Raw genomic sequence first — 26924 nt, 5'->3', positions numbered from 1 at the left:
CTTATTTGTTTTGTTTTTCTTTAACACCTTTTATTGAACACCATGGATGGTATATTTGACCCAATAACACAATCGAACATCAAGGGGCAGGGACTTTTGGAATTTATTAGGGATAGCTGGTGAGGGAGGCACTTGAAATGAGACTTTGACTTTTGATCTGTAATTATAATAGTGCATTAGATACAATAAATCTAAAAATATTTAGGTGAGGGGTGAATTTAATTTTCTATCTAAACTGTAGGTTAGATGTTCTGAAGAAACCTATTACTTTATTCATACCATGCTTAGGCACAATTTCTGATGTAATTAAGGAAACTAGCAAAAGCTGTATCCACAACTTCAGTTTAAATGTCTTTGCATCAGGACTACAGCAGAAGAGACCCTTCAACCTCAAAGATGTATAATTCACTAGTGGGAAACAAGTTCACATGATTGAGCTGTAACCAGATATATAATGGATCAATTATTACACGGCTGTGCAGTTTAATAAAAGAATGCAGTATATTCTATAACACAATTAGTATTACCCACTACTGTCTAAACCTATGTTGCATCTACCTTCAGTTTCTTCCATATCATTCATTTCATAGATGAATTCTAAATCTCTTCAGGCCTTTTGATAGGCTATTGTACTCTATAACATGTGAATAAATTAATGCAACTAATTAAAAATACAATAAGAGAAATGATTTAACAATTAATTCAGAAAAGTATGGCACCCACCATGTTTCAAAACAGAGTTATTTTGGAGAAATCAGCTCTTATGATGTAGTAGTAATGTGCTTACCTTGTGGTTCAGTTGTATCAGCATAACAAAGAGCATAATATGAAATTTTATCAGGTAGACTAATTACCTCTATGTGTAGAACTTTCTCAGACTTTTAACCACTTAAGTCTTGTGTGTCTTTTAATCTCTGGGACTGAGTTAGTTGATGATGTTAGAGTAATTCAGTGTATATCTCTATGTTCATTGATTATTGCAAGTGACTTAAAATGAAACAAAGAAACATAAAACGCCTGGTGTGGGAGTAAGTTAGAGTAGTTGATTTTAAAGTGAAGTGTGAAAACTGAGTAGTACAATAACTTTACAGGATGAGATAGGGAAAGTAGCTTCTAACATCACAAACCACAATCAACTAAAAACTGAAGAGTGTGACCTGAAATTCTGGTGTGGTTACAAAAAAATAAGTCATCATTAGTCAGTTTGTTTGATGAAGAAAACAGCTACAATACTTGCTTACGAAGCTAAATATTTTGTGAAAAAAAATTGTCCTAGATGTATGTGAAAGGTGAAAGGCTGCCATGAGTTGTCAGATTTTGAATATCAGTTTCGCTATCTATCGTTTATCGTCACGGGACACTGAATCATGAATATGTGGATTTAGAACATCAAGTATCTTCCTGGAACTATACGGGTTATGCAATAGGAGAAATATTGGAAGACCTAAAGAAAGAGAAAGGAACACATTTTGTGAAATGTTTAACAATGTTGGATTGTTATTCAGGTTCTTTCCATAATTACAGCTATTGATAAAAAATGCTCTGAAATTTTGGCAAGATTGTAGTGGATCATATTAGTCCAGTAATGTTTGCTTCACAAGTCAACCACTTGTCTGTAGTATCTCATAAATTAAGTCATTAAATGTGCTTCAACCGAATCTTGTACAAAATGGAATTATATACTTCCTCAAAGGACTTCTGGAACTAAAGAGAACAGCATGCTCCTGTGCCACAACCATCTCCACTCCTTCTTATTGGTGACATGTTTTAAATATTATTCCAGTTGTGGCCACTCCTCGTGTCTATTTGTTGATGAACACAGTCCACTTTAAAGTAGTATTTTTCATGGAGTAAGAAAAGCAAATAGAATTTAATGGAAAAAAATTGACACAGCCAATTCCACAATCAGAGATGGTGGAAGCAATATACTTGTAGATGACTACTCAATGGGGATCACTGCAGTGAAATATCTCTACACACATGACATTAATAGTGGGCAAACAGGTCAGTAAGAAGAAAGAACAGATTCAAGGGGTTAATGTAATATGCTATTTTGATGGAAGCTAAATAATTAACATTTACTCTACTATCTCAGTTACCATGAAGATTCATATTTACTTCACCTAGTATTATGCACACTCATGGTTGGTTTCCATGGACCAAGAATACCCAACTGAGAAAGTGATGAAGTTGATTGTTTTAAAAAATGTAATATTTACTTTAAATCTAATGAGATTTACTTGACATAAACATCCCAAATTTAACTGAATATACTATTGATACTATAGTTTAATAACTATTTGGCAGCGTGCTCAGTACTAATAGAATGAATTATACTTCTTGCTGTCTTAACAACTTCAGATTAAAATTTCTAGCATGACTGTTTATTCTCATTAATTGAGATATATATGAAAATTTCAGCATTGTAATCAATATCTTACCAGAATATCGACATTAAGGAGGACTTAATTTTTTCTCATCTGTTTATAATGAAACTTTTGGGGATATATTAAGTTGTTGAAATACCCAAACCTACATATTACCTGTCAAAAAATAACTAACTGGAAAATCCTATATGAGTGTGTATTTTATGTAGGCACGTGTAATATTTTTGTATTAAAACTTCTCATGGTAATAGCTGTTTTGTTTTTGTTAAACAAAGCATAAATGTAACTGACATTTATTTTATACCTCTAAGATCACTTTTTTAAGCCTAAGTTGTGTAGTTTATCAGTGCCCATTGTAAAAGAATGAATAAGGCCTTCTGCTGCTGCATATCACACTACAAATGTTAGTGCAATTTAAACATAAATAGATCCACTTGAAACTGTTTTAGATTTATGGTTTTGTTTGACAAATATTAAAGAAAAGACACAGATAACAGTTAAACTGAAAACAAACCTTTTATTGTGCTAAATAAATAGTATATATATATTTATATATTCGAATGTGTGTGTGTGTATATATATAGATATATATATATATATTTATACTGAAACCAACAAATTGGAAACCTCCTGTGATGAAGTGCATTTTAACAACTGAAGAAGTAAAGCCTATATTGAGGGATATGTAGCTGTGTGTACCTGATATGTTACTTTGGGAATGATGCTCCTACAAGTCAAACACACAGTTTGTTTTAGTAAATAACATGAGCTAACAAAAGGCATTTGATACACACACTTAACTTACACCTAAACTTCCATAAGAGGCAACACAAATTAAAAAGCACAAAATGCAGTATAGAGTGGTGGACTGCCAAATAAACATACCAAAACAATCGGTATGAAAGGTCCACTGCCATTAGTAACACCTTTCAATATTTAAACATTCAAGTTCTTACTATTCTATACAAAGTTGAAGATGGAATAACAATAATACATTTAAACGTTTGTTCACACTCTTTACTGGTAGTACTCGACAAAATTTGGAGCATTCCTTTCCACAAGTAATTATATTTTCCAGAGTACTTGGAGTTATGACAAACTTCTGTTTTATGTACGTCTTCACATCACACTATTTTGGATGTTATGCTTCTAATTCTTCAGGAATCATAAAAGCCTGATTTGTAGAGAGAGTGGGACAATAATAAATTTTTAACCCATGCATATTAAAACTAGTAACAAACTTTTCTGTTCATTAATTTTAACATTTTTACTATCATTTCTTTTGAATAAAATAAGTGGTTTTTAACATGGGACTTTGCAGAACATTTACAATGAATATAACCTTTCAATCTCCTAAAATCTCTGAAACATGGGCTCAACCATAATAGCCCTTTTTATTTTAGTAGCCCTGTTAATGCATCGAAGGGGAATATTATGAAAGCTGCTGAACATGTTCTGTTTTTCTGGGATTTAGTTTTAGTCTCAATAGTCATTTATTACAGTAGCTAAAGCGTGAAGTAAATAACTTTGCAACAGTAACTTATACTATATTTACATTGCTTTCTATAATTGATCTTATGATAGTCACTCATCTAGTTAGGTGACAATAAGCAATATCTCTATTAACTGTAACAGCAGAAAATTGTGCTATGCCTATAAAAATGTTATACTCATGCTGTGAATTAAACTGATACAGTTCTCAGCTGCTTATGGTATAACATTTAGTATCTAACATATTTTTTTAATGTAATTTTACTTAATTGTTTGTCTTTAGAAGAACAGTGTAAGTACATTCTGGTGGTGGTACAATCAAAACCAACAAGGTCTTTCTTAAAGACGTTAATATGAATTTTAAAATGTTCAGAAACAAGAAGGAAATGAATACATAACACCATTAATTGTTTACAGGTGAGAAATGTTTGCTAAGGAGAAACTAAGTTAAAAGATTATCGCTTTGGAATCTCTTGGGGCTTCCAGCAGAAAAACCTTCTACGTCTTTTACCACTCAACTCTTGCTTCTTTACAGGTTATGTTGAACCATGAACAACAGATGTCTTAAATGAGAAGAATACTGTATATTACGCAAAGTACTATTTAGTTAGTACATATATGGTTATCCTAAAATATGTATATCCAGGTTCTTTAATCCCACACAGCAGACAATACATGTTTCATGTTTGTTCCACATTTGTTTGAAAACTTGTCTAATGATGAAGAACATTTGAACACTGAAAGGATAACTTACTTACTTTACAAGCTCATTGCTACTAATGCCAAATATCTCATAAGAATAAAGAAATTGTAGGACAAGTCTTTCTCTTAAGTTTTGTATTTAGATTTATATTAAGTGGTAATCCTGGCCTAAGCCTAAGCACTTACCACTGAGTAAAAGCATTCCATTAAAAATTTGTTCTCATGTAACGAATTTTCTTAAAACATGTGGAACACACAATGTTACTATGAAAGAAACATGTAAGATTATTAATTAATCAATTCTTGTTATTCCAAAAGTACATAAAAAAATTGTTTTAACAGGTTTGACATTCTGTTTCTAGGGTGAATTTGTGGTCAAACAAACCAAATATTGACAAAAGCTGCACTTTTCTTACAGCTTATTAAACTCACAAGAAATCTTTCACATTCAGTATTACAAAAGAAAAAAAATTATGTAAAGAGTGTTTTTAAAAGACTAGTCTTAGCAGTTACTGAGGAAATGTTATAAACTTTCCCAAAATAAATTTCTAAGCAACCTAAATAATAACTACAGATTTTTCAAAAATCCTGAGTGCATTTTTTTTTTCCCCCTCCAAACAAAGCCTGTCACACCAGTTAAATTGTTTGTGTGGGAGGCTGCAATATAATCTTGTTGATTATGCATCAAATTTATGTGCTGAACTGTCATTAATAAAATTGGTAATTTGAACATCTTCTAGCTTATTTTTAAAAAAATTAAATTTTTGCATCGATCTTAAATAAGATAGAACAATTAACCTTTACTCTATTAAGCTAATCATATTTTTGAAATTATTTTTCCTGTGGAAAGAAGTTAACATTGCTAAAGCACCTGGTTTAAAGACTTGTAACATGAGTAAATCTATAGTTAAATTAAATAAATGTAAGAAGGCTTAGGATGTTCATTCAAACAATACTGGATTACACTGCACAAGAAAATAATACCTAGAGAATCAAATTTACGTAACTGATAAGTTCTACAGTAAAAATGTTGAGAGAGAGAATGACACACATGTTCACACATAGTTTCAGTTGAAAGTACACTAAACCCATAACAATAATATTGTTTAATATACATTCAACAATGCTAATGTTGTAAGTGTACATCTAGTTGCTAGTCTCAAATACAATGTAATACCAAATTTCCCTGTTACCACACAGTATACGAGTGTAATGACATTGCTGCTTTGTTTTTTGCAAGGCGTCGTCCTTTCTACTGTGGCAATTGAGGTTTGAATAAATTGACTTTATTACTACCAATGTTATGGACTAGAGAAAATTTTAATCTATCTATTATGGAACTGCATTTTCTGTTTAGATCTCTGTCACCATTATTGTGGACATCTAGTATGACTGTGTATTACAGGTACTAGTGCACATATAGAGATAAGAATCTATTGAAGAGACTTGTTAGTATGGGACATATTAATAAGGGATCTCCTTAGAGGAACTCTGGTATTGTGATAGGGTTCCCTTTTATGATGGAAATGGTAATCTGTAAACTTTTACATCTGAAAAGGATTTAGTTCTTTTCATAGAGATGAGTATTCATTATCATTATATGATACTCAAGGTTGGGTGCCTGTTGAAGGACCTTCCTATTACAATGAGAGGTATATTAATGCAGTACACCTAATTTACTAATATTTGGTATTAAATTTATACAAATAACATTATAGTTTTGTGCAAAAAAAGACCACACAGTTTTATGATACATAGACAACTAATTTGTCCAGGCAGATAACCACACGATATGTAGCAATTTTTACATTGTTGTTCATCACAGTACACCACCACGCTCTTTCTCCGTAAAGGGGGGGGAGAGAAGAGTGTTGACTAACCTTTCCTAAGATTCCATTTTCCTCTACAGCATTGGTGAGAAATAAGAACAAGTAGGTAACCTTTTGTGTGAGTCAGATACATATACTGGCAGAATAATTAATTACACAGAACAATTGGGAAACCTGGTTACCTTTTATCAGCACCAACCAATCAGGAACAGCAATATGACTAATTGTACCTGCCCTTTCTTGTTGGCCAGTCAACAGACCTCCCACAATTTACAGTAACTTCAGGTTCGTTCAACAAGAAGGCAACAGTGACTCTTCTCTACACAAGAGAAATGCTCATAGGGACCATCTCACTAACTGGAAGAGGAGAGCCCCAGAAGAACAGGAATGGAAGCACAAACCAGAGAGCCTCTCCCACACTGCTTGATTGTTTTCTCCTAGAATAGGTTAGAACACAGCAGTAAGAAACAAAAATAACAAAAAAACACTTATTTACTCTAACTTTTAAGTCATAAAAATGTTTATTAGAATGAAAAAAAACTTAATAAAGGAATAATTATGATTCTTTTATATTTTTCTGCAATGCTTACACAGAGCTGTCTAACAGTTACAGAATGATAACATTCTTTTTCATAAAAATTTATTGTTTTATTACCCTTAAAAACTAGCTTTTCAGGAAAGTAGGTATTTTCTTTAACACAAAATTATTACTATACATAAATATCACTAAGCACAGTAGTGCTTAGTATGTAGCAATGGGCGCATAAAAAATAGCAGCAACATTCAGTCTATTACTTTATAATATTTACAAATAATTAATGAAGTTGATCACTTAATTTCCACTGTCCAGTGTTTCACAGCTTGCAAGACTCACAGTATCATGGAAAACTGTTACTTACTTGGAGAATTGAGAACTAGGATGGCAGTGTTTAGTACAAGTTAAAAAAGAAAATCATAATTTAGGGTAAACATACCCCTGGAGGTTAGCTTCGTTACAGAAATCTGGTGTTCCTTTAAAAAAACCTTTTAAGTACAGGATGAAACAGGTATTACCAGCCAATAATAAATTAATGTTACATGATATTAACAAGTAGAATATTCTATGCTTTGTAACACAGTACATTTGGTGTCTGAAGGAAGCCATCCTCTACATTATGTAACAAGTGAAGAAAGTAAGAATAAAAATCAGTACACATATTCACAGAATACATTAGTTTTCAGCCAGGGGGAAAAAAAAAAAACATCACAGAGTAAGTTAAAAAAAACATTTTGTAAATGTAAAATGATGTATGAATGGTAATGGAAAAAAGAATGTAAACATGAACATAGGGATGATTTTAAACCAATATAAAGGAATGCCTTTATACCTATACTAATTAATAACCTAACATCCAACTGCAATACCCTACAATCCTGTACCCACTTATACTCTCATCCCTAAGATGTGCCCAGCAACAGTCAGTTGCAAGCTCTCTCTTTGTTAACCTGACAATGACCTAGGAAGGTCAAAAGGTTGTTCTCTGCTTTATTAGTAAAAGCGTTAATACTCATTCTAGCCATTCTGAGGTACATTTTTATTTCAAGTGGGTTTCTCGTCACCAAGAACTATTCACCTAACCTACTTTAATGAAATTATTTAGAACAAAAAGGAGAAATAAACACAAATACAAAAATAATTTGCAAAATTAAGTATAATATAGGGATTGGCAATGCCAAAAAAATTACAGAAATAAGGTACAGGCAAATACAAAAAAACTACAAAATCATTACTTTTGATTACTTTTACAAGTATTGATGCATTTTAAGATTCAATATCAAATGTTAAGAAGAAGGGAAAAATCAGTATCTTACTTGTTTGGGAAGGAATTAACTAAGGAATCTTACAGAAATAAAGGGAATATTTTGTGAGTATAGTTTAGTCATGCAAATTGAAAGACTAAAATATAGTACTTACTTGAGGATGATAGTTTATACACGAGTCTGGTCTCTTGCGGTACATACTGTGTTTCATGCGTAAACATCTCAGGGTTTCATTATGCTGTATCTCTTTGGATTCGAGCTTTACTGGAGTGGTTACACATGGACAATCCTTGTACACTACCAACATCACCAAATTGGTGTATGGAACTTGCTGCACTATGAAGTGTCTAGAGCAGAAATACAGAAATGCTCTGTGGTCTCAGTTTATTGTTTTTACTTATGTTAATCTTAGTAAACTAGCATTTATCCTGTACAGTTTATATTAAGACACATCTAATATGTGGTTTAACATAATACTGCAGTCATTCACAGATTCAGTGAACAAAATGAGTCATTTTGTGATATTAACCTGCCTAGAGTATGAGAAGCTTTTCTTAAATATTGACGTGTGCTAGTCCCTTACTTTGGTAATGAGCAGGTTATCCTACTTGGAACATAACTGGCAGATATTTAGGCTACAAGTAAAAACAAAATTTTTAGGTCCAAATCTATCTATTACCATTTGTTTTTGATCAAAGTAAACTTCATACATTGTTTTTCCATCTCATCAAATTCTAGTCAAGAGCTCAAAAAATACACAAAGTTATCCAGTGTTAAACAACAGAAAATGAGTGTATTTTCCTACATGTCTGCCACGATATTTTTCTAATTTTCAAAATATTCACACCCCACATCCTAGCAGGATACCCTAGAATCATTATTATTATTATTATTATTAAAAATCAAATTATATACTTTATAAAATGTAATATGGTTTTGAAGAACAATACAGATACACATAAATGTCTAAGGTAAGCAAAGATTGTTTTAAATGCAAGAAAACTTTACACTAAGTGAAAATTAAATAATTGAAAATTTCATATAAACACTTGCTGCAAACATCATAATAAATAATATGGAGATAACTCTTTACTGTCTTGTAATTGTAAAAAAAATACACAAAATATTTTTGTAAATTCAACATATGAAATTTATTTTTTACTGTTACCAAGGAAGTACTAAAATAATAAAATTACATTTTTCAAATGTGATTTCTATAAAAATCAAGAAAGACTGGGATCAACAACACAAAGCTTACTTGTCACAGCCTGAAGAGTGACATCTGGAAAGGCGGCCTTTAATAGGCTCTTCAGCATTTTGTGGCTGCATTTCATATAGATCTATTTCTTTATCACAAGGTCTGGGTCTAGTTCTGTTAGGCAGCATGTCATCCATGCTGAAACTGTATGCATCATAATAATCTGTGAAAATGAGTAGAAGTCATCATTTCATTCTATCTGTGATGAGAAAATATTTACGTAGAAGTCATCATTTCATTCTATCTGTGATGAGAAAATATTTACATAGAACATCATTCCCCAATAGTTGTATTATTAGCAACTTCTTGATTTGGAGTTATTAAGTTATAGCCCATGTATACATGTGCACATGAATTCTGGCAGTGGTTCTTTAAATACTGTTGTAGGCTGTGGGTTTTACTTAAAATCTCTGGTGTTTTTTTTTTTTTTTTTTTTTTCCTTTTAGCGAGAGAGAGAGTTGATGTTATGTTGGTATTAACATTATGTACAGTATCCCTTCAAGTTAAAAAAACAAACTTTTACAACAAAGCTCAAATATCTCCTGATATTATATAACATCTATCTTGTGAATAGTATTGTACATACTTGTTATACTTTAACATACCTGATGCTATAGCCCATTCTCCACCCCACCAACTTAGCAAGTTGAACTCCAACATGAACCTAATTCAGACAAACATGATTTAGTTTTAATCATCTGATGTTGTAAAGAAACTTCAAGTTCAGTTTTAGTTCCATTTATTAGCCAAAAATACCACCATCATAATACTACTCCCTTAACATGGAATTCATTTAAACATAACTTCAACATTGTAATTATCTTCTTATTTCTATACTGTTTACTACTTGTAGTTGCCTAGTGCATTATATTGTAATTTTATGTTTTGGCCTATTAAAACATTCATTTTAAAATAATTTTAAATCTGAAACATAACCTTGTGCAAAGATAGCTAAATGCCCAGGTAAAGGCCCCTAGCATTCAGATAGAGCCACCCCTAATTTTGAACTACTGACCAGAAGGATAAGAAGCTAACAACAGCTGTCACTGGGAATGAATGTCATTTTTGCAATTTACCAACAGCTGAAAGTATGAAGCACGTTCAGCGGCATCTCGAGCCTTGTATTGTTTTGTCTGCAATATTAAGTGCAAATCACTAAGCCACATCCAGCCCCTTGATGTAAAGAACAGGATAGCTCAAAAGACTGAATGGAGTCACTGATTTTTTAACTAAAATACATAGGAGAATCCAACTGTAACTAGGAGATGCAACTGTAAAATTCATAGTACTTTTATTCAAATATTTTTGTGCGACTCATACTATATTAAAGATCCTCCTATTACTAACAAAGTCATGGACCTATAAGCAATTTCATGCATATAGTACAGAAAATATATGTTTAAAAAACTAAGAGGGTAAACATGACTAAATTAAAACTGTGCTATTTACTTGCTTTTATGAAGTTTCTAGAATGAAGTAATCCAAATTATCTGCTTAATAAATTTATTTTTAAATGTTAGAAATTGTTTTATCAGTTATTAGCACTCCAACAACAACAATCACTCAGCATTAAAAAAATACCCCAAGTGAGAAAGTTACTGATTTACAAGTTACTTTGAAATCTCTATTTTCTTGTTATTTCATTATATTAAATAAAAATATTATGTTTTTCCAAATATTATTCTATTATGAATATTAGAGATAAATATGAACCCAACCAAAGTTTTTTTTTTTTTATATATATTAATACTTACAAAGTAAACTTCCCCCACATCCAAAGAACTGTTGAGTAGAACATTTTGAATGGCTGTGGAAAGTAAAATGACTGTAAACAGGAAACACTAACATGGTAATATTGTAAAGGAGAACATTTTGAGTAGATGTGGTAAGTGAGGTGTTTTTTTTCAACATGAAATACTAACATGTAATAATGTTGGGCAGAATATTTAGTGAATTTGAAATGCAAGATGATTGCTGAGAGGAAATACTAACTAGTAAATACACTAATAGATTCTGCAGAGAAAAAATGTGCAAAAAAATTTTCTGCAAAGAAATTTAATTTAAATGTCTTCATGAGGCAAGAAACTGTTGCTCAATAATAATAATAATTAAAGAAACATTGAAAAAAATAAAACACCTTGAAAGAATGCACTTAATACAATATTTAGTTCTAGTTAAAACGTTTTAAGCCTAAACATGTTCTGAATCATAACAGTTTATTAACAGTGACCTAAGAGAAATACATGCTTTTATATACACATTTAAACCAGAAACATATGGTTTCCTTTTATAATACACATAAATCTTGTGTATAGTCATCAGACACCTTTCTTGGTCTACTTACTGTCATTAAAATTGATGCTGGGCCAGAGGGAGCAATGATATCCAAACAAATTGCTTGATAATCATACAGGTGAACTCTTAAAAGAAAAAAAATCAAAATAAAGTTGTAGCTACTGCACACTTATATATAATTTTACAAAAACTGAATTTTTACAAGTAAGGTCATTCAAACTAAGAAAAAGTGAAAGAGTAAATATTTGACTATTCCTCTTGGCCAAAAATTATTATTTTTTGAGTATTTTTTAACAATAAAATACATGGTTATGGTCTGTGCATTTTGAAAATGAATAATATGTTTTCTGTAATATCGCTTTCAATTTTTAAGCTTTTAAAAAGCCATTTCTATAATCTATTAATTGGTTTTTTACTACAAAAGTTTTTGCATTAAGAATAGTTCTAAACTGAAACCAGAATAAGAACAGGATGTTTCCTTTCCAACCTATTATAAATCCCATAGTTAATCATTGAGTCAAACAGTGTGTAGTCCACCTCTCCAAAAAACTTTCCTGTCTGTAAATACCAGGAAAGAAAAAATCATTAATTAACTGATAATCAAAAGAAAAGACTCATGGAATTATTTAAGTTCAAAAGTTTGGTTTTCCTAATATAATTCTCTTTGCTAAAAATCACAACATAATTTCCTTTATTTGAATTAGATATGCTATCTAAAAATACAGTATAAATGTTTGTATTCATAAAAAGCTATAGCAAAATATTCTAAACTTACTGACAAAATAATATTCTTGTGAGGATCACCAAAAGAAAAGAGTGGACAGCAAGAAAACTTTATTATTATGTGTACAAACAATGCACTTTTTTTTGGTAAAATATTTTGTAATTAATAAATATCAGTCTTTCCTCAATGTCTGTTTTTGGTTTGTAGTTCATGCATTTATCTTTAAGAACAAAGTTAATTTCTAAGATGTCTTGAATAAATTAGACGGGTGATGTAGAAAGAAGAAACAGGTCACACTCAAATATATACCTTTCTTATAACAGCATTTTATTAAGTTTATTTATCAAAAACTTTCAAATAATTAAAAAGATAAATTATTTTTATCTCAAGAGAACATAAACGTCTTTGTAATTTCATTACAATAAACACAATTAAGATATGAAATATTACATTTTAATAATTGAAAGAGAAAATATTCTTCTTTATTTTTAAATAGAAAAAAAATAAAACCACCACAAAGCTGTTACATTATAATAAAGCTTTTGAATGCTGTTATTTTCTGAAAATTCAGAGTTGAGATGCTTTAAAAACAATCAGAAAATAAGTAAATCTTACCTGAGAGTGTACCTCAGATACGATGATAAAACCATTGTTATCCAGTAAGTAACAGTCGAGTCTCTGAAAAACAAAGAATATTTAGAAAAGAAAACAAATGTATTTATAAATATTTTTGTAAACAAATAATGGTTAGCTAATAATCTTAAACATTTTCAACTTTATCAAAAGAAAGAAAAGCATTGTAAGAATAATTTTAGTATGGGTTAGTGTCAAATAATAGATTCAATAAGATTATAAAAACAAAATAAACCTTCAAGATTAATTAGAATATTGAAAAAAAATAACGTACCTCATTACTGCAATTGTATCGACACTTATGAATACACTGGAAAAGAAAAAAATTGAAAGAAACAGATAATTTATTGTTTTTATAAATTTCACCAAAGATAGTTATTTACTATTGTACTAGATGTACTTCTGTAGGTTCCCTGAAAATTTATGTTTCAGAGTAAATAAAACCAAAATTAAGAGTAACAAATATTTTTATTTTCTACTTCTGGTTTTGTCTTTTTGTCTGTTGCCAATTCATCAATTTACACAGAACAGAACAAGATAATACTATCATTGTCTGTTGTCACTTCACTAGGTTATACATAGCAAGACAAGAGTTTTTATACACAATATATGTTGTCACTTTATTAAACAAGACAAGCATTTACACAAATCAGTTTACACAGAACAGAAGTTGAAACATTCAGTAAGTTGTATCATTTCACTAACTTAGAAAGAACAAAACAAGACAAGCTTTAACATTCACTGTGTAGTATCACTGTTTTAACTTACAGTGCTTCTGGGAAAAAGGCACCATCAAAACGAATTGAGACGATTTAATATCAAACTCTTAAATTAGCAAATATACCCATACTATGTGAAAAATTGCAGTTGTTTACCTAAAATATTTGAAATGTTTCTCATGCAAATGTGTATATATTTTAACAACAGGTAGAGTCATGGTATGCATGTAACTTTATCAGTGCTTTGACACATTGTTGTAGACCAATCCTCTTAACCAATATTTAATATCTTTTCACAGAGGTCTATGTAGTTTAACATATGTAGTTCTGTACTGAGGTTCACTATGTAGATGTTTGACAAGAGCTGTAGACTATGACCTCCCTATTCTTATTTACGGAATGACAGTGACACAGGTAGTGTGTGTGTGTGTTCCAGCAGAGATGACAATACTATTTTTTCCTATGTAGAAATCACCTCTCTCGGTCTTATGAGAATATCAGGTTTCATCTAGATTTTCTCCTGTAATACCTCTTAACAACAGAAAAAGAAGAGCTATCAATCATCTCTGACTTGTGTTATAAGTAAATAAAAATATTTTTAACTTTATTTTTACATACTATTGTTTCTTTTCTTAAATTAAGTCAAAGTTAGAAATTTAGTTTTAACCCTGCATAACATTTTCTGAGGAACCTTTTGCTATTGTGATTATTCTTCTTACCTGTAGAAAATTAGTGCATTTGAAACCAGCTTTTTATAAACATTTAGTTTACACACCTAATTAAAAAATGAAACTTTACCATCAATGTTCAAGGCATTTTGTTAGAATGTCAATTTCAAATATCAGTTTTCTAAATTAACCACATGATAACAGAAATACGAAATTAGGATATTTATACAGAAGTCTCGTACCACTCAGCCTTAAGACCACTATGCAACAGTCTTGTGTAGCTTAAACGTTACACACGGCATTTTGAATAGTATTACTAAATGATACATTCTTGTCTGTAATTAGTATCTTTAAAATACCTGTCACTTACTTTTGATGTTTCCTTAAAAAATTCCGATACAAACGTCGAGTGTCGGATCTGTAGCCCGACGACAGCAACTGGAGCTTTTTTTTCACCTTCACTGACAAAAATTGCATGACTAGCTGTGACAAGTGGGTCACGTTTTGTTCCTGAAACGTGAGTCAAGCGGGAAACTTGAGATTAATTTAACAGAAGGTAATGTATTTCAGCAAAACTTACTTGAGTGGTCTACTTTGTACCCAGGCAAACTTTTAGGTTTTTGATACCTGTATGCTAACAACAAAATGATTATTCAATCTTTTTCAAGCAACTACCTAACTATCGCCACTAATCTAGTTATAAATGGTAATAAAGCTTAAGAACATACTTTCTTCAGACTAGGAGTTTCAAACAAAGATGCAGAAATTTCATGGCAGATCAAAAAATTTCAATTTCTACTTATAAAAGAATAAATTCATTTGGCCCATCATTAAATATAATGAATTAGATAATTATCCCAGATAAAGAAGACTGATCAAACAAGTCATGTTAAAATAAACCACTAAATGATGTAGCTGAACAGGATGATTTGTGCTCTTGTGCCTGATCTGAGATAAAAGAGGGTGGAGTTACAATTTTCCCTTACATTTTCTGTCCCCTTTTTCAACCTTGAAGATTTTTCCAGTTTTCATTCATTTAATTACACCTTGAGAAATGCCCTCCCACAAGGCTCTAGTTTGATATGTTCCCAGTCTTTTGTCTAGTTGAATTACCAAGAGTTGATGTAACTCAAAACTATATGTTTTAATATAAATAATCTATAAATATAAGATGAAATTTGTAAATGGAACAAAAATCGAATAAGATACATTTAAAGGCTTACAGTTTGGAAAAAGTTTTAATTCAGATTCTACAGTGGTTATGAGAAATGGTAATCTTTCAAATTTAGATGAATTAATGATTACAAAATGATTTATACTGTGAGGCCAAAACCCAAAACTGTATGGGAATATTTTTCACAAAAATACAGTACGAGTACAGGAATTTTAAGGCAAAATACACAATTATATTAAACCAAAAATGCTGTACATTATCTTTAATACTTGTGAACAATATGATATACCTTTGCTTACAGGTTAAAAGTGAACATTACAGCACTTACTTCCTATTAGTAGTCACTTATTTGAGTTTGTACATCACATATACTGATCTCATTCCAGATCATACTCCATATTGCTTTTCATCCTACACTAATTTCTTAAATAATCAAGATGCACTTTACTGACATTAACATCTGTCAGGTACAAATAATGTGTGCTATATATAAAAAACATTAACGTTTATATAATGTGAACCATGTCATAACCACAAGCTTACAGACATTATTTTAAGATGTCAGAAATTCTGAGCATAAAGTACAAGTTCTTAGTACCCTACATCCAGTCTGCATGTACATCTTACAGACCCACATCCTACCACTTAACAACTACATAATACAAGTGTGTAAGCATTAATGTGAGTAATACATATCTGGCTTGAACCAGTACTTAAATTACAAACTACATACAAAAAAGTGGCTAGACAATGTGCATTCAATAAGCAGGAAAAAATGCAGTAATATGTATTCAATCACCATGTCTATGATTAGACTCAAGTCTCAAAATGAATTACAATTTCTATAACTGCTTACAAATGTAAAAACTTGTGTAATTCATAGCCACTACAAAGCAATTAAAATGTTCAATACTGGAGCACAGAATACCAAACAAAGTGTATTATATTGTTATGATATAGTGCAGGTGTATTAGATACATACAGGAATACATTTTAAATTCACCAGATGTGCTTTATTTTAAAATAGCATTTTCTGACTTGATATTCAGGACAGTGTGGGTCATTGTGTTTGGATTTTAGACTCAATTAAATGGTTGTGAAAAACCATGTATAAATAAAGTATAAATGTTTGTATTCATAAAGAGCTATAGCAAAATATTCTAAACTTACTAACAAAATAATATTCTTGTAGGGATCACCAAAAGAAAAGAGTGGACAGCAAGAAAACTTTATTATGTGTACAGACAATGCACTTTTTTTTGGTAAAATATTTTGTAATTAATAAATATCAATCTTTCCTCAATGTCTGTTTTTGGTTTGTAGTTCATGCATTTATCTTTAAGAACAATGTTAATTTCTAAGATGTCTGAAATAAATTAGACGGGTGATGTAGAAAGAAGAAACAGATCACACTCAAATATATACCTTTCTTATAACAGCATTTTATTAAGTTTATTTATCGAAAACTTTCAAATAATTAAAAAAATAAATTATTTTTATCTCAAGGGAACATAAATGTCTTTGTAATTTCATTACAATAAACACAATTTTTAAGAAATGAAATATTACGTTTTGATAATTAAAAGAGAATATATTCTTCTTTATTTTTAAATAAAAACTATGAGAACACATTTAAATATTTAATAAAATATGAGAAGCAAAGGCAAAAGTTCACTGATCTCATAAAATAAATGTATGGCTATTCTGTTACCAGCACCTAGTGTTAGATAAGAGAAAAAATGTATTTGTGTGGCTTTCATTTTTTGATATTTATAACCATACATGTAACTTGTGTGGCTGTTTATTTATCATGTTTAAAAGGCAATACCATCCTCATTAAGGATATGCATACATGTAAATTTGTGTGGCTGTCTTTTCATCATGTTTAAAAGGCAATACCATCCTCATTAAAGATATGCATACATGTAATTTGTGTGGCTGTCTTTTCATCATGTTTAAAAGGCAATACCAGTTCATATTAACAATGTGCATAAATGTAACTTATGTGATTCTTTTTTTTTCTGTTGGGTTTAAAAAGCAACACCAATACTCATTAAAAACATATATATGCAGATCTTGTGGGGCTAATTTTTTTATTTATTTATTTACAAGGCAATACCAATTCTTGTGAAACAATTAAGTATACAACATTTGTACTTGTTTTTATAAGGCATTAACAATTCTAGTTAAAGGTAAGATATATGAGTGGTAATGGAGGGACAAAGATTGCACACAGTTACCTGACTTTAGCAATATTTCAAGATTTGAGTCCCTAGTATATGGAAGGACAAGTGTAATAGTGTTTACTAGTGGAATGAAAGAGAATTGAAGAAGATAAACTGTTTTTAAAACAAAATGGGAAATAAGAGAAACAGTACTTAATAAAATATAGAGTGATTAATATATATTTTACTGAAGCTGTAGTTCTACCTCACATGAATAACAGTTGTTGGAAGAAGTGAACTGACAATGTTAGGGCTTCATTTGCAAGTCCTGATCTTTTCAAGACAGAAATCAGCAAGTTTAAAAATATCAAACCATGTTTAAAATTCATCTTCCCACTGTAGCTGATAAACCTAATAACTGGATCACAGTAGTCTGAAAATATCTTTGCTCCATGTTGCAGTATCAGAGCAATCTCATATAAATAAGGTAAAGTAGGATAAACTTAACTAACTCCTTGAAACACTGGATAATTTCAATAGTCAGACACTTCTGCATAAAGTAACACCTGGGGCTGACTTCAGGGGGTTACAAACAGATTTTAAAAAAATAAAAAATATTTTGTAACTATGAAATATAAACTAAGTAAGAATGGAAATAAGGTACTTGCATACCAAACATGTAATTTATGTTATGTTAGTTTTGTATTCATAAGGTTATAACAGTATTAATTAAAGATCAGCATATAGGTAATTTTTATGGCCTCCTTTTTTATTGTATTTTCACATTAGTATTAGTTCTTATTAAGGATAAATAAAACACAGCACTTGTGTCTTTGTTTTTGTATTTATAAGGCAGTACCAACATTCAAAGATGAAAGAGAAAAGCAGAAAAAAAAAGTAAGCTTCTATCTTGGTTACAAAATCACTAGTGATAAATTCCACTAGAGGTCTATTTTTAAATACAAATATGAGGGAAAAAAAAGATAAATTGCCTAATCAGTCTCCACATTATTTCAACATTTAAGGGGAATGTCACTTAGGTACGGTATTTAAAATATCAAGAGGAATGTCTACTGGGTCACAAAATGATAAACATTCTTATAGCTCACATGTGATCAATTTTACAGAGTGAATATTGTATATTTTCTAAACACATTTTCCTATTTAAAAAAACAAAAGCAGCAAAAAAAATACTGCAAAAAGAAATATAGATTTAATTTAACTGACTAATAAATATAAAAATAGGAACTGTTATATAATGTTTTTACCTGCATCAAAAGGCACAGAGTACACAAATGCTGAGGAATTAACACTATAGAAGTCAACAGCTCTCTTGTAGAACAATTCATCAATAGCCCTTGTATGAACATCATAGAATGGCCTGAAAGTATTTAAAAATAAATATTTACTTCTTTTACAATGAATTGAGTTTTTTTTGTTTTTTATTTGCATATATAAACAAGACTTGTGAACCACTCTACTGACATGAGGACATCAGAATTAAAATATGTTAATTGTATATAAAGCAAAATGTCATAATGGAAACTTGTAACAAGACTGAATTGGAAATATAACTACCAACTTTCTTGGAGTTGGCAGTTATTTTTATATTTGTGGTAAAATCTTAAGAAAAAGGGTCTCCCTCATTAACATAAATTTTATTGTAATTTGATTGTTACAGAAGTAAAAGACACTCTTAACTATGCCTAGAATAGATGAGATCAATTTTTATTATCATTTTACACTCACATACTAGATATTACATCAAATACATTTGGATTACATTTTTTGTACATTGTATTGTCCTCCTCATTCAGCCTTATCATTTGTTATGCAAATGAATATTTGGTTTCTTTAGTTAGTTGATTAATGTATAGTAATATGTTAAGTACTTTAAACTTTATCAATTGTAATTCTAAAGACTTGTTTGTCTTTTTTACTAATATTCAACTGCTATTATAAAGTCTCAATATATCATATGCAGTTTGTCTAGCATAATATTATTTCTCTTATTGAGAAACTTAAACAGTGTTGTTGAGTTGTTGTAGTAGTAGCAATACTCAAGTAATATATTATTGCTGTGATACCCTGCACTACCTGGAACTTGACCCTGTTGACCACAAAGAAGTCTAAATGCACTCTCTTATGAACTTAGCTAGAGAACGGACTGGATTACTAAGCATTTTCAAAGGTAATTTTTTAGCTATTGAAAATACCCAACTAATATGCTCCCCCCTCTCAGAAAATAAAGGCTGATCCTGATTTAAAGGGTTAAACAACAGATACTACTGTTACTAGTAAGACACTTCTTAGTTATTTAAACTACTCACCCAATATATCTCCTTCTCACAAAACCAAAGGTGACCATGATTTAAAAAGCTAGTACTGATAATAAAGTATCTTTTAGCAACCACACTTCCGATTCTCACAAAACAAAGACTAATTCCAAAATAAAAGGTTAGTATGTTAGCTACTATCAATAAGACATTTTATGAAATACTCAAACTTTTGGTTATCACAGTACTTCAATACTGTTCAAAGAAAATATGTGAATATTTAGGAGAGTATTCCAAGAACCAACCTGTCTGTGTTATTGGCTCTCTCTTCTGGGGTTTGATGATTCTCAAACCTCATAAACCCACTACGAGTTGCTACAAAGGTAGTTACCATCCCAAACATTTTCAACACCTTTTCTCTGTTGGTATACCAAGATTTCCAGTTGTCAAAATCTGAGATTTTCTGAATATTTTTAAATATAATGTTTCTTGAAAGATTAAAGAAAACTACTTTTAATTTAAGTTTCTATTTTTAGTTTAAAAATCTGTAAGTATTGAAAATTCTGCTTAACAAACTAACACTAGTAATTAGTTATTATTTTGTTTTTAAAATTTATGAAATCTTGTTCCTGTTACTTTACTTGTATTTCTACACTAGAAGTTTTTTTTCATCTTTACATATTTTCAAATAAGCTGTCCTTCAGTCAAATTTACCAAGTCTTCCTTAAAATGTGGAGAGACTAAAGAAATGATAAGTTGACTTTACCTGGGAAGCAGGACCAGTAGCAGAAATAGTGGGCTTATGGTTAAATTAAGGGAGAAAGAATTAGTTGAATATATTCATTCAGTGTGGGACAGCCTTAGGGACCAACCACATGAGTGAAAAGACTTTCTGCATTGACTTGGATCTTCTTCGAAACTAATAAAACAGCAAATTGATTTTGATTTCTTCTTCAGAATATTCAATATTTGGTCTTTCTAACCTTATAACTGAGTTGCTCGTACATGACAATGCATGTATTTTCACAACAGATATGCACATCGTATGACTAAGTAATGATTTACATTAATTTGTGTGCTCAGCTTGTTAAGTACTTTTGAAAATTTTTAATTCTTAAGTAATGTTTTTCTATCTTGAATAGTTACAGCTTCTTGTGTAATTCTGTACCTTTCTATTCTAATTGTTTAGGTAAAACAACAATATATTGCTAAAAACGTTTTTTCTTAGAAGTGTTCAACTCTGCATTTGAAGGATATTTCTGTTGAATAACTCAGTTTAAATGCATACATGTGTCAGGTTATATAAGGCCATATTAGTTACAGTAGGTGTCTGTGACTTGTTGATGATACATTTCAACTATAAACAAACAGCAACACAGTATGCTTGTTTTAAAATATTATATTCCAAATTAATCATATATATATAAATATTTGTTACACTGTTGGTTATCACAGTTGTATACAAAGCATAAAGAATTTTCTTTTCTCTCTTTTTTTTTTTTTAATCAAAGTCCACATAGTCTGTTTCAGTTGTTTCAAAACACAATTGACAAGTGTGAGACTTCTCAGTAAGCATATATAATACTGCCTCCAAGTACCTGTCCTAGTCCCATGGTCTCTCCTAACATTTCTTCAGCATATTTTTTTTTAAGATTCCACCAAATTCTCACAAAATCTATTACATTTGATGTTGTACAGAGTGGCAAAACATTTATCACTAAAGTCTCTTTTTGGAAAGCCTACTCTACATAATATTTCTAGAAAGGTTTCTGCTACTCTCTCTGTCTCTATCTTAGTCAGTGCTATGGCTTCTAATTAATGTGTCACACAGTCGACAATTGTCAGCATATCCTGATTGCCTTTTTGGATGCAGGTACTAGTGGTCTGATCAAGTTCACAACTACTTTGCTGAATGGCTCTTCTGTGAGAGGCATCTCATCTGGTGTCATATATTGGCTTCTAGGTATTGTCTTTAGGCAGATGTTACATGGCTTGCAGTATCTGGTCACATCTCCAATAACTCCCAGCCAACAGAAGTTGCTGGTAATTTTGTCTCCCATCTTCTTTTCTCCAAAATGTCCTACCACAATCAACTTGTGAGCCAACTTCCTCATGTGAGTCTGGCATTCTGTTGTTACTATGATCTATTTAACTTCCCCAGTAAAACTACTTTTATAGATCTGGTAAAGAATTCTATTCCAGTCCCCTATTCTGTAGGCTCCTTTCTCTTTGATCTTGTGCTTGACTTTCTCTTAGGCATTGTCCCAAAGTTTCTACACTAAAGTCTTTCTTCTATGCTTTTCTCATTTTCTGTAAACCTATATTTTGGATATTACCTTTTGAGACTTGCAGGAACTTAATGTCTTGTTTGTTTTTCTTTTCTTGAGGTCTAGTGGTGACTGCAGACGTCTCATCAGTCTGGTTTCTCCAAACTTCTACTTCCTGGTATATTGCTAATCAAGTTGTAGATGGGTGCCTTCATACATATAGCCTAAGATTTCCCACATAATATGGAACATCTACCTTTATTTTTGCTTTGGAAAACATCCTCACTGTCCCATATAAATATACCTTCCCCATTATCTGATCATCAGATACTAGAATGGTTCTTAATGCTGCACTTCTTGTAGGATTTTTCACTTTCTTATCCCCAACATAGCCTTCACCTACAGGTATGTTGTGTTTCACTGGCACCTCTCAGCATTTGTCATATGTTCCAATCATCACTGACATTGTTGACCTATTTTCTAACTTGAGCTGACTATTAATCATGGTGATAGTACTTCCTTTTTGTGGTGAATCTGATGAGTTTTCTGTTTCTTCTGGAAGTACCGTCCATGGTAATTATCACTCTTTTCTTCTATACTACCAGCACCATCTTTGTAGGTAGTTTTGGTTGCTTTATTTTGAAATTTCTGCTGTTGCTTGTTGGTGATGGACTTGCACCCATTTGCAATATGCTCCACTTTATAATAAGCATATCATCTCTTCTCCCTTTTCTTGCCACCTTTTGTGGCATTCCACTACTGGTCAGCCATCCCAGATTTTGACTTTGATTACTTATTTTTGGACTTGCTACTTATACTCCCTTCAGGAGCTTCCATATACTGTTCTGACAAATTGATTGTTTTGTCCACATCTTTCAGAGCTCTTTCTTTCAGAACAGTGTCATGTCAGTGGAGCATGTGATCATGAACTATTCATGTATCAGTAGATCTGCCATTCCTTCAAAACTATTTTCACACTTTACCATGCCAGTCCATCTTGTGAAGAATCACCACAAATGTGCCACATACTGAAATACACTTTCTCCACTATCAATTAAGTTCATGGCACTTCAGTAAGGCCACTTTAAATATACCATAGTACATGGCATCATGGCTGCATATACTTGTAAGTGGTTTCCTGTGAGAAAGGGACTGAGGCAGATTGCCCAGTTGCTTTTGTCTCAGTTCTGACTTTGTACCAATCATTTGTACCTCTCCAGGAAAATGTCCATGTTCTCTCTCTGTTCATCTAATTTGGGCAGCTTGAGTTAGCTGGTTCTCACCCAACTGTCATTCTTGGGTCTTTCATCTTTCTGATGGATGAGCATAATAATTTCAATTTGTGCTCTTACTGTCTCTCCTTCCAGTCTCTCTCTCCTTTTTGTCTTTCTTTTTACACTGTTTGTTACCACAGCTGTATCCAGACCTTTAAAAAATTATAGACTTTTTGCCAAATTCTGCAGAAGCTGGTTCAGTTATTTTGGAACAAATCTTGTAATGTGAATTATTTTTCCCTAGTCTGTTATGGCAATGCAGTCTGTGAAAATTACACTTTAAAATTGCCACTATACATATACTGTTTATCTCTAAACTGATGATAATGCAGTCTAGAATATTGCACATAATACTATATATATTCTGATGCAATAATACATACTTAAACCAATGCAAAACTCAGAAAGTTCTAGCAACATGATGCTAATTCTCAACAAATGAAATACACTACAACATATGCACTGAAGCAGATTCAAAAGACCAACATTTTGTTACAATAACTGTAGGGTTTTTACTTTAACTTGCACTTCAAAAATGGTTTCTAGGTAGTATGTATGAATCAGTATAAAAATGCATAATAAATTACATGTGTAATCTGTGAGTGTACAATGCTTGTGCTTGCTTATAACTATGGTGAAAATAAATGCCAGTGAGAAACTATTTTTTCAAATCATAAAAATGTACTTGTAAATTATTAATCCTTTCAATAAATTATAGTAAAATTAGCACAAAATTCAATATCAGAATCCCATTTTTCAAAAGTTGGCATGCTTTTCACATTATTTTGACTGGCTGACTAATCCAAAATTTCTTCTTCTACCCATGGTAAACAGTTATGTAAACAATTACCATAACATGTTGCTTCTAAAAATAACTAACTATCAAAGTCTAAATTATAATACTCAAATTAAACATAAACAGTCATGTATATCTAACAATATTCTGCTATATTATTAAAAACTACCTAGTCTGATGAAGGGTTGCAATAAGTTTAGATCTAACATTCATTTAAAAGCTTATGTTAACATTTAAAACACTAAACTTACTCCATTTAGTAAATGGAGATCTTTATAGAAAAAAATTTTCTTTCAGTTCAAAATTTGTATTATGGCCAAAAAAAGTGGTTTTTAATGCAAAAGTACCTAAGGATTGCTTCAATGCAATTAAATCATTATGCTACAACTTTCTGGTGTATAGGTTAATTAGAAGTATTTCTAGTCAATTAACGACTATGCTAGTTTTTAAATTATTTTTTCTGGTTCTCAGTCAATGTGCATTTGAAAGAAATAAAATTAGATATATTATTCTTAACCACGAGGAAGTTAGTATATAAAATGGTTCAGTCACATGAATAGTTTGATACATTGTCTTTAACCATCAGTTACTTTTCATTTCAATGTTATTAGATGATGCAAGTCCTTCAGAAAGTCTCTCCAACTCTGTGGGTTTAGTCAAGGTGGATCAACTTACGTCTGTGAAAAGAACAAAACAAATGGACATACCTGTTTCCTGAATGCTAGAACTGAAATGAGAAAACAACTTACCAATTCCCTTATGAGCAACTAGAAGAAAATCTTGATTATTCAGACAAGTAATAATGCTTGAATAAAGATCAACTAAAAGATCATTATGTAAACAGTAGCAAATTACTACTATGATCTTCTGGAGTTTGAAGCTGTCTGAATTGATCATGACCAATAGTGAATATTCAAAATTTCTTTGTATTAAAACTGAAACTAAATTAAAGTTTTAGCTTAGCCATTGTTATTCAATGAAGTACTGTATTTTCAATTAGCTTAGAAACAAAACAAATTGTTTGAAAAAACTTATTTTCTCTATTTCTTTCTGTCAAGATAAATGCACATAATTTTTTCATCAGAGGAATGCAGTTTAAAAATGAGAATAAAGTGAGTGTCAACATACCTGACCTTTATTCTGCTATCTTTATTCAACCACAATAGTTAATATATATATTAATTCTATAATTTTTAACTTATTATTCAGTAGAAAAAATAGCCTTGAGTATTTTTAATGAAATAAGTAACAATTATTTGAAAAATGTAAAAAAAAAACAACCAGTAATATTTCTTCTGGTACTTCATTTCTAAATTTAAACTCTCAGTATATTGAAAATGGATTATAAAAAACTTCAGTTAATTTCCAAACTTCATAGCTTACATTATCAAGGTAACATCAAGTAAACATTGGATAGTTGGACTTAACACCAAGTATGCAAATCAGGAAGACACATTTAGTAGGCTGTTCCCTAACAAAACTTTCTGATACTTAAAAAAAAAAAAAGAAGAAGAGAGATTTGAAGTCTTTTGTAACATATTAAATTTGAATTGCCCACAAATGTGACCAAATGTATCACTAGTTTCCAGTCATTACAGAGTTAAAAAAACACACCACAACCCAAAAGTGTACACAAAACATGGTAGAGGTTGCACATGTTGGGCAATACAAAATCTGGCTTCTCAGCTCTACAAAGCTATTTCCTCTGCAGTTTTCATGAGATCAGAGACAGTCAAGGAAGTTCAACAAAACTTACTTGCTGCTGTAAGATGGTTACACCTGAACGTGATCACTTGGATTATTTTGGGCAAAAGAAACCCAATCCAGCAATAATCTCTTAAACTTTGCATCTTCATGAATGTGAAAGAAATGTTCTTTTGAAATATAAAGTGCAGTTTTTGATGACAAAAGATCAAGCCCTTTAGCAGAGTACAAATGTTTTGGTTCTAACTTGAATACTGGAAATCATGACATTCCACAGAATCTCACCTAATCCTCCAAATTATTTAATGTCATTGACCCACAGCTTGGGTGTTAAACTGATCTGGTATATCTAAATAATTTATGTATTTAGCATACACCAAACAGACATTTATTTGGATATGTTTATAAGCTTCAACATAAGTACAAATATAAATGCCATTGAGATGACTAATGCTACAATTAGAAAACCTAATAAAAAACATAATTAACATTATATACCACATGACAAAGGTGTTGGTCTAAAAAACTGCATTTGAATGCCAAACCAAAAATCAATATGACATTTGTAAAGCATATTTCACGAGTCCTAATGTGAGAATGCATGATTGCCATAATGTATTTTTGTACTTTGTAACAATCTCTATTTTGTCTTTAAATCTGATGAATGGCTATTTTGATGTTTACTTTTATTTTAGTTATTATTATTTCCACATAACTAAGTGCCAAACATAATATCTACTGGTGGTAGGGAGAAGTTTTTGA

The 26924-nt window shown here is 30.9% G+C and overlaps 1 protein-coding gene across 4 annotated transcripts in view; it reads right to left on the bottom strand.

The window, feature by feature from the left end:
* Window positions 1-2884: 2884 nt before the first annotated feature.
* The window catches only part of LOC143226466 (voltage-dependent calcium channel subunit alpha-2/delta-3-like), a 225250-nt gene continuing 201210 nt past the window's right edge, over window positions 2885-26924 (bottom strand). For 3 of the 4 annotated variants that reach the window (XM_076457479.1, XM_076457481.1, XM_076457482.1), the window contains 13 exons: window positions 20888-20920; window positions 20427-20540; window positions 19114-19226; window positions 14877-15016; window positions 13394-13429; window positions 13102-13164; window positions 12250-12320; window positions 11812-11887; window positions 11222-11274; window positions 10073-10131; window positions 9468-9630; window positions 8364-8556; window positions 2885-6846 (listed from right to left, as the gene is read on the bottom strand). In XM_076457479.1, coding sequence (XP_076313594.1) covers window positions 6763-6846; window positions 8364-8556; window positions 9468-9630; window positions 10073-10131; window positions 11222-11274; window positions 11812-11887; window positions 12250-12320; window positions 13102-13164; window positions 13394-13429; window positions 14877-15016; window positions 19114-19226; window positions 20427-20540; window positions 20888-20920 — 1198 coding nt within the window. In that variant the 3' untranslated portion in view covers window positions 2885-6762. The remainder of the gene's footprint in view (window positions 6847-8363; window positions 8557-9467; window positions 9631-10072; window positions 10132-11221; window positions 11275-11811; window positions 11888-12249; window positions 12321-13101; window positions 13165-13393; window positions 13430-14876; window positions 15017-19113; window positions 19227-20426; window positions 20541-20887; window positions 20921-26924) is intronic. The other variant, XM_076457480.1, reaches the window with a different exon arrangement.

Source organism: Tachypleus tridentatus, chromosome 9 (assembly GCF_004210375.1).
Source record: "Tachypleus tridentatus isolate NWPU-2018 chromosome 9, ASM421037v1, whole genome shotgun sequence".
NCBI lineage: Eukaryota > Metazoa > Arthropoda > Merostomata > Xiphosura > Limulidae > Tachypleus > Tachypleus tridentatus.
The sequence above is the reverse complement of the archived record's forward strand: the minus strand, read 5'-3'. Positions and strand labels throughout refer to the sequence as shown.